Source organism: Suncus etruscus, chromosome 4, assembly GCF_024139225.1.
Source record: "Suncus etruscus isolate mSunEtr1 chromosome 4, mSunEtr1.pri.cur, whole genome shotgun sequence".
Classification (NCBI taxonomy): Eukaryota; Metazoa; Chordata; class Mammalia; order Eulipotyphla; family Soricidae; genus Suncus; species Suncus etruscus.
In genome coordinates this window covers 99,420,952-99,430,023 of record NC_064851.1, presented here as the reverse complement: position 1 = coordinate 99,430,023, position 9,072 = coordinate 99,420,952, and the positions used below count along the sequence as shown (strand labels likewise).

The following is a 9,072-nucleotide window of genomic DNA, read 5'->3' as shown; positions in this document are numbered from 1 at the left end:
TAGGTGACCAAGCAGCCCGGGTGGTGGGACCTGCACATTGGAGGCGGGGTACCCCGTTGGAGGTGCAGGAGTGAAACGGAGGGTGCTGCTCAGCCCCGATCCTCGGTCCTCCAGCCACCACAGGCTCCAGCATCTCCAACTCCGGCTTCTGCCACTAGCTCCGGCTCGACACTGCCTCCTTTTTTCCCGCCCTCCGTCCAGAACCGCCGAGGGTGGCCGAGGCCCCGCCGCTGAACAAAGGGGGACGCGGGGAGAGGAGCGTGGGGGGCGCGCGCGGCCGGCGCTGGCGCGTCTCCCCGGCTCGGAGGCGGCTCAGCCGCGGCGTCGCGCCCGAGCTTGCATTCCGGCCAAGCGCCGAGAGCCCGCGGGGCGACGTCACCCCGACTCCGCCTCCGTCCCTCCCCGAGCAAAGTAACTCTGAGCTAACCCGAGCAGCCACCGCCGAGCATGGAGAGCCGTCGCCTGGATCGGCCGGCCAGGCCGGCCACGCTCGCGCCCCAGAGGTAGTTTGGACACCGCCAAGAAGGCAGAAAAAACAAAAAGTGCCAGCGAGCCGCGGTGGACTCCCTGGTGGCCCGGCCCGGGTTCCACTCCGGGAGGGAGCACCTGGGCGTTTGGGTTTTGCTTCTGTTTGCAAAGCTGTTGGAAACTTCTCAAAGTCGAAATGGATACGGCCACGGCGGCGCTGACTGCTTTTGGGGCGCTCTGGCTTCTCTCTCCTTGGCCGCTCCAGGGGTCGGCTCAAGGCCAGTTCTCCGCAGGTGAGTGACCTCCGCAGGGGGGGTGCGAAAGGGATCCCCGGACTTGGGAACAAATGGCCAGATCCGGCTGGGACTCTCTAGGAACTGCTCTGGGCTCCTGGCCACGGCCCGAGGCGCAAGGGTTTGGGGATGGCTTTGGTGGTCGGGGGGCGAGAAGTGTGGGAGGTGGACCGAGAGCCCGGAGATGTTCTTAGAGTTGGTGGCAGGTGGGGGGGACGCGGGGCAGCGGGCAGGTAACTTTCCCCCGCCCAGACCCCATTGTTCCCCCGCGGAGCCTCGCTCGGGACTCAGGTTGGCGGGCTGCGAGGGAGGGAAGGAAGCTCCGGCTTGGCTTGGGCAACTGGTAGCTCCGGCGTCCGCTCCGGGGAGGAGAGAAGGAAAAAGTAATCGGTGACTCAGGGAACCGCTGCTCTGTTGCTCCCGGTGTGGACTTAGAGCTGTTGAACCCTAATGTGGTTGCAAAAAAAAATGTCCCCCTACCCTACTCTTTCTTGGCCAGCCCATTGTCAGAAATGTGAATACTCTGGGGGAACCGGGCTCGGCGCGCTTTGCCAGGTGCTTTCTGTCCCGGGAATAACCTCCCTTGGCTATTGTCTGGCTACTTCCCTGTCCCTCCCCCGTAGTCCCGGTCCTTCTCCGGCGTTGGACTGCCCTGACGTTTGCCTTGTGGGGAAGGCACGCCTGTTTGAGTGTGTGTGTGTGTGTGGGGGGGGGGGAAGGCACGCCTGTGTGTGTGTGTGTGTGTGTGTGTGTGTGTGTGTGTGTGTTGGCGGTGATTCAAGAGATTCTTTTGTAAAAATAGCCCAACGATCCCACTTATCGAACAGTTGTGGAAAGCGAGATCGGGGAGCCGGATTGTGGAACCTGACCCCCCCCCCCACCTTCTAGCCAAACTGTCCCTGGGGGAGGAAACTGCAAAGGGGAAAAGCGCTCGCTCCCCAAATGCCCTGGAGAACCTCAATTCTCTGGGTTAAGACTCGTGGGATTTTAGGTACGGCCACTTAAGAGAAGTCGTTGAGAGCCCCTTCTCTCGGGTCCCGTCCTCGGTTTCCGTGCAGTTTTGGGTGGCTTCTTGCCATCTCTCCCGTGGGGGACTCTGAAGTTTTCCCAGGTAGACACTGGGTGCTTAACCTGCCTCCGTTTGATCCTGACAACTTGGGGGGCCAGTAGCAGCAGCAACAGCAGCCGCCCCCAGCTCAGCTTGGCCGGCGAGCGCGCAGCGTGCCCGGGGTCGCGGTGCAGATGGACACGCAGAGGTGGCCGAGGGGTGATGCTGGTGGACCAGACCCGGAAAGCGCCTGCTGAGGCCGCTGGACCGAGCACCAAGTTACTTTGTTATTTGTCAGTTTCTTTGTTGTGGCTGCCGCGCTTCCTGGAAATCCACAGCTTCCAAGTCGGGCTTTCCGGAGAGATGAGGTTCATTTCGCGCCCGACCTTTTAAAACCCTATAAAGGTTTTTAGCCAACACATCCTGGGGGTATCGTGGATTATGAAGTGCACTGTTCATAGGAAAATCGATGTCCATATAGGTGTCGCAGGCAGAGAGCATCAGCACTTGTACAGTGAAGGATTCAATGACTTGATTCTTTCTGGAGTTGGCATTCCTGCGATCTAATGCCTGTTAGGAATGCTTGCCGTGCTTGCCGCCCTTCATTAAAGGCAGGCAAGTTGGGGTGGGTATTGATTTTCCCCACTGTGTTTTGTCGCTGCACGGAGAGCGACGCTTGAAAAGGCATGTAGTTTGTTAATTGAAAGTTTGAATTCTACCAGTTGAATGATTAGACTTACATGCATTCGACTATTAATAGTCTCAGCATCCGATGAATGTGTTTTCTTACCAGTAGCCAGACTTTTCTCCTTTCACCTTATTTACACAATTCTTCAACAAGTAAACATTACATTTCCTTTAGCAGAATATGCAGATGCGCTGTTCTGATGACTGTGGAGTTCAGAAAGCTCCAGTGAGCATTTGTATTTTGACATCTACACTTATATGCTTAACTTTCTTTTCCTTAGGGACAAAGCTAGATCCATAACTTTATGTCATGTTAAATGAATAATGTGCAGTCCCAATAAATGCATTTTTCACTGGACTGTGTCCCAAAGTGATGCCCCGAAACGAGTGCCTTCCATTCCTTGAGGTTAAAGGGAGATTTCTGGCCCTTTTTTCCTAGATAATTAAAAGTTTGCTTTGTAAAACTTTCTATTTTATGACTATCATAATTTATTTGGATAGTCTGTAGTTGACTGAGTTGATTGCATCCACATTGGATTCAAAGACACATTCAGAGATTGGTGGTGTGTAATGTATTCCTACTCTTGCTTTTATTATAGACTTTACTTTGTATGATGAAATTTATTTCCTTTGGTTAAGTTTTAATAAAATGTTTTAAAAGTCTAAAAATTCACGTTTGGATTTAAAACCATCCCATTAAATCACATAGATTAAGGATATTTTTGCCACTTTTAGATGTAATTATGTGTTTCTAGTACATTAGCAAAGCAGTTAAAAACACCTGAGGATTATTTGACTTTGAGGACTGGTACTCATCCAGTTTTTTTTTTTCTTAAATCAGAAATTTAAAAATATTTTCCTCATACTGACTTTTTCCTCAACTTTTTGTAGTTACGTTGTGAAAAAGCTACATGTTAAGCTTCCATAATTTTTAAATTTCAACTTTTTTTTTTAGTTTAAACTTCATTAAGCTAGTAAGATAGCTGCATTATGTTTGGTAAACTGAGGCATGGAAGCAAAAATCTGTGTTGAGGTTTTCTTTTCCCTGAGTTGCGCAGCTATCTTTTGATAGAATATGAAAATTTTCTATACTCAGAATGTTTTAGGACCCAGTGACTGACAAAACCATTCATGAATAAGGTAGCTTGGAAGCTTTGCTTTCTCATCTGTAAAATGGGCATAATAGCCATCTTAACCTTGCCACATGGTTTTTATGAGGATTATATGAAACAATTTATGAGAACTGGCACTGTAAGTTGTAAAGCATCATGCAGCTTTCTGGGGTGTAATCTTCATACATTAAGATAGTTTAACTGAAGTTTTTAATAGCTCCCCAGGCTTTCCTAGTGAGTATAGGCTGTGTGTGTGTGTGTGTGTATGTGTGTATGTGAGAGAGAGAGAGAGAGAGAAAGAGAGAGAGACTGAGAGTAAGAGAAAGTAAGAGAAAAAATAAGAGAGAGGGAGCGGGAGAGACAGAGACAGAGAGACACAGAGAGAGAGACAGAGATTGACTTGGCCATGTCACAATCACAGTTAATTTTTTGTATTTTCTATCTCATGGATACTATGGATTGAACCCAGGATCCCATACAGTCAAGGCATGCATTCTTATCATTGTAAATGAAACCTCTTAAATGCCATTAGCTCCTTAAATCATTATTAAATATAAATAACTGAGAATTGGTTGTATCATTATTTTGTCAGTTGCAGAGAGGTTCTTTTCATTAATCTTGTGTGAATCCTTTTAGGTAAACTCTTGGAAGTGTATTGCGCATGCTCCTCATAATCTATAGAAGAAATATATATTTATTCACGTTCTTTAGGGGTTCAACTATTGAGGATTCAGTTTCTTTTCCTCTCAATGTGGAAAAGGATCTCCAGCTTTTTAGTTGCAGTCTTATCAGTGTCCTAGAGAGGGACTATTGTCTTCTGTGAGCTAGAAATGCAATTTATGATCTTGCCTTGGAGAAATTACTGACTTGTCCTTGTAATCTTTTGTTCACTTGATACCTTAGGACCTTGCAGGTCATCTAAGCCAGCTAGTCCTTAAGTCCTTGATGTCTCTGTAGGTGGTTAATTTCTCAGACACTTACTATGAGGCATCAGAGAGAATGTTTTTATATTTGTCTTTTTCTGTTTCTGATTGACCAAAATCTCTTTGCACCTCAATTTATTACACCGCTGTAAATTATAATCACTCATGAGAATCTGTAATAGGGCATTTCTTTGACTGTTTTCCTCTCACTAGTTTCCTTTTTCTCCTGAGTTGATTTTCCTAGATAGCATAATTATTTTTATTATTATTATTATTTTTTGCCTCTGGCCTACCCAGACAGGGAAGAGGCAGATTTGGCCACTCTTTTGGGCTGTGATGTGTGTTACTGACAGCTCTTTTCTTTGTATTCATAAATGTGAATTTGGCAAGTAAATTCACCCCCCTGCCTCTCAGTCCTCCTCCTACCACCTCCTTCTTCCTGCTCTACTATCAACAAAGCCCTACATACACAGTCAACATCACAGCTCTGTTGTCACCAAATATCATTTGGTCCTGGACGAAGTCTTAACAATTACAAATACATTCAATATGAATCCAGATTCTATGGTGGCAGTGATTCCTTTTTGCTACATATTCTGTACAAAGCATTCAGTTTATGTGATATGATCCTATGTAGAGAAACTTTGTAGTACTGTGTTTGAAGTGCTGTGTTCTATGTCTGCTCCAGGCAGTTACTGAAGACTGTAAACCATGCTAAATATGGATCTGCTTTTCAGAGGCAGGGCAATGCTGTCCTCATCTGCCCTGTGCTGTTCCCATTTCCCCTACTGCTCTTCATTGTGGCAGGAGGATGAGAGCTGGAAGACAGAGCAGGAAACATCAAGAGAGTTTCCAGATTGTTCTTAAAACAAAACAAAGGACACTGTGTGTGTGTGTGTGTGTGTGTGTGTGTGTTTGTGTGTGCGTGTTTGATCTTTAATTTTCTATAGAAAGAAAAGCCCTGTTTTTTTCTTGTTTATTGGAATCTGTCTTTGCCTTTGTCCAAACACACTCATCTCTCATTCTGCAGATGTAAAGATTTCCCTTTGTGTATTCCTCTGACTTTACCCTTTGATCATATGTTTCTGGTTTGTGTTCCTTTATCAAATACTGTTTCTCTTTGCCTAAAAAGATTCTAATTGCTTTTGAACATGACTTGTATTTTCATCAAAACTCATGCTGTTTGTCATAGTTACTGAATTTTATCAATTCTTGTGATGTCTTATACTCGTTTGATAACAAAGTAAATGAATGAGCATATCAATCAGGCTAATTTTATTTCAGTTGAAGCTAGAAATAACTTGCAAATTTATGAAATAACCTTAACACCATAGAATATTTCTGTTTTCAGATATCTGAATGGAAGAAGGCTTTAAGTTTGTTTTGGGAATAGAAATTTTGAGTCTATGGTCATACCATCCTAAATGTGCCCGATCTCATCTGATCTCGGAAGCTAAGCAGGGTTGGGCCTGGTTAATACTCAGATGGGAGAGTACCAGCAGTGATGTGCTTGATTTTCTTTTTCTTTTCTTTGGGTTACATCTGGCAACACTCAGGGATTACTCCTGGCTCTGTGCTCAGAAATCTCTTCTGCTGGCAGGCTCTGGGCACCATATGGGATGCTGGGGATTGAACTGGGGTCTGTCCCAGGCCCTACCAATGTGTTATAGCTCCGGACCTGATTTTCCTTGTTTTCTTTTGGTTTTGAGCCACACCGTGGATGCTCAGGGCTTACTCCTTCTTGTTTTGCACTCAGGGATCACTCTTGGTGAAGAGTGACATACCCTTTGAGTTGTTTGGGATTGAATCCAGGTCCCATGTAGGCCACATTCAATGTGAGTGCCCTACCTACTGTCCTATCAATCTGTCCACTTTTTTTTTTTTTTTTTTGTTTCTGGGCCACACACAGTGTCGCTCAGGGGTTACTCCTGGCTCTGTGCTCAGAAATTGCTCCTGGCTTGGGGGACCATATGGGACAGAGGGCGATCTAACTGTGACCTAGGTTAGCACATGTAAGGCAAACGCCCTATTGCTTGCGCCACTGCTCTGGCCCCACACTCTGTCCACTTTTCCCTGATACTTTAAGCCACGGAAGATAAGTCACATTGAACTGTGTTCTGGAAACTTAGAAAAACAAACAACATGTTTGAATATTTGAAACCACTTCAAACTATCTCAGAGAAAATAAGTGTATGGCTATCTGCTCAGAAATAGCTCCTGGCAGGCACCAGGGACCATATGGGACCCCGGGATTTGAACTAACCACCTTAGGTCCTGGGTCGGCTGCTTGCAAGGCAAACGCTGCTGTGCTATCTCTCTGGCCCCATGAACAATATACTTAAACATTTTCCACGCATTCTTTTATTAGTTGTTATAAAGTATTATTAGAAGATATTTTTGGGTAGTGTTTTTATGAAATTGTTTCATAATTTTTCAATAGTAATATAGAAACTTAGTTTTGTGAAGTTTATCTGATTATTGAAGAAGGTTCTGGGCGAACATTACTTCTGGAATTTAGCATTTTATAAGTCCCTGTTGTGGGATTGACATTTTCACTTTCCATCAACCTCTGGTTAAAGTTTTGGCATGCTCTTCTTTATGGTAATAATGCATAGGAGTTACAGGTGGTTTATTTGTCACTTATAACTCTTTCAGGAGAAGATCAAGTCATTATCTGCAAATGATTCATTCATGTTTCCACTTTTCATGATTTTAAAGATCTGTTAATCAAAATGATGAACTCTCCAGTGCTGACTGAACCATTGTATAAGTGACACTTAGTTTTATGAGAAGGTTGGAAATAGTGTCTTTCTACTTGAGTTAATGTTTGCATCTATTTTGTTGGAAAAAATAGAAATATATATTTGTGTGAATTATGCACACACTTGTGTACACATATTCCTTAACAGTAATAGAACATCAGTGTTCAAAGGACACTTCAGCTTAAAAGAAGCTAAAACCAAAGAGGCTAGAGAGACAGTATAGCAGGTAGGGCATTAACCTTGTATGCTGCGAACAAGGGTTTGGTCCCTGATTTCCATTAGAGTTCCCAGAGCTTACTAAGAGTGATTCCTGAGTGCAGAACCAGGAGTAAGCCCAGAGCACCACTGAGGAAGCATTATCTCCTCCCTCAAAAAAAAAAAAATAAAGGACACTTATATTTATATTATTGGAGTGATAAATACCTTTAATTGTATAGATAATGAAACTGAACAGCCAAAGAAATGCTATGTATGCATCTATATACTCTATATAATTTACTCTGTTATACTTTTTTTTTTTGGTTTTTTGGGTCACACCTGGCTGTGCTCAGGGGTTACTCCTGGCTGTCTGCTCAGAAATAGCTCCTGGCAGGCACGGGGGACCATATGGGACACTGGGATTCGAACCAACCACATTAGGTCCTGGATCGGCTGCTTGCAAGGCAAACGCTGCTGTGCTATCTCTCCAGGCCCTCTGTTAAACTTTTATACCAAAAAAAAAAAATACAAAATTCTTTAGATTGGGCTTATTTATATAAACCCATCTCCCAAGGCAGCAAGTTCTTCTTCATTTGATGCTTCTCTAAACCTTATCCAAAGCAGCAAGCAGATGACCCAGCCACTGAAATAGCCCTTATTCCTTGTTGGGTGATGGATTTGCCTAACAGGTGCTTAAGTAGCAGACTGGCCACAATTTCTTGGTGTGATTGTTTAGGTCCTTCACATTCAAAAGCAGAGCAGAGCACCCATGCTGCCCACCTGGGGGTTGGTGACTGACTGCTTCTTGGGCATTGGAGTTGTGACCTGCAAGGCAACCTGGTGGATTAGCAGCACCTGGAAACTTGTGATGATTTGTAAGCACCTATCAGAAACCACTCTAAAAAAGAAACCACTCCAGATACTGACCCAGACCCTACATTTTAATAAGATGACCATGTTCTTGCTTAGAAATGTTAATGCTTGAGAATCATTGCTGTCGTGCAGAAAAAACTGTGGTAAGGTTGTTCTCATGTAGCTCTCTGTAGAATTTTAAGAGTATTATAAAATTATTGACATTAATTATAATATGAAGCTTATTTTCTTAGAAAGTTTTGATTAGAAATATATTTTGATTAGAATTATATTTCTGATCAGTATTTACGTACTGGATTATAATTTAATACCTCAGGCACATTGAAACAACAGTACCATAACCTTTTTATTTTTAAAGAATCTTAAACAGTTTGAGAAGAGAGTAAAACTATGACTAAGTCATTTTTTTGGATTATGAACATGAATGTAATACTCAGAGTAGGTATGTTATGAGAATCAGACATGATATGCACCAATCACTTTTACTTATATTGATACAGGACCTAGTATTCTATTTGACATTTCTAATAGCAGCAGTTTTTATAGTTCTCTTCTAATTATAGTTTAAAGATCTGTGTAATAAGGGGTGCATTTATGGGACAGTCAAGTTTAATGAATGGAATTTAGGTGGACTACATTAAATATTCTTCTTACATTCTTTTATGCTCATATCTAAGAAGAAAGATTTTTTTGTCATTTTTCGCAAGA

At 43.7% G+C, this 9,072-nt stretch overlaps 1 protein-coding gene across 4 annotated transcripts in view; it reads left to right on the top strand.

Annotated features, from left to right (window-relative positions):
- The first annotated feature begins 421 nt into the window (after nucleotides 1-421).
- Nucleotides 422-9,072, top strand: part of PTPRK (protein tyrosine phosphatase receptor type K) — a 559,851-nt gene continuing 551,200 nt past the window's right edge. For all 4 annotated transcript variants that reach the window (XM_049771094.1, XM_049771093.1, XM_049771092.1 and 1 more), the window contains exon 1: nucleotides 422-761. In XM_049771094.1, the coding sequence (XP_049627051.1) occupies nucleotides 665-761 (97 nt within the window). In that variant the 5' untranslated portion in view covers nucleotides 422-664. The remainder of the gene's footprint in view (nucleotides 762-9,072) is intronic.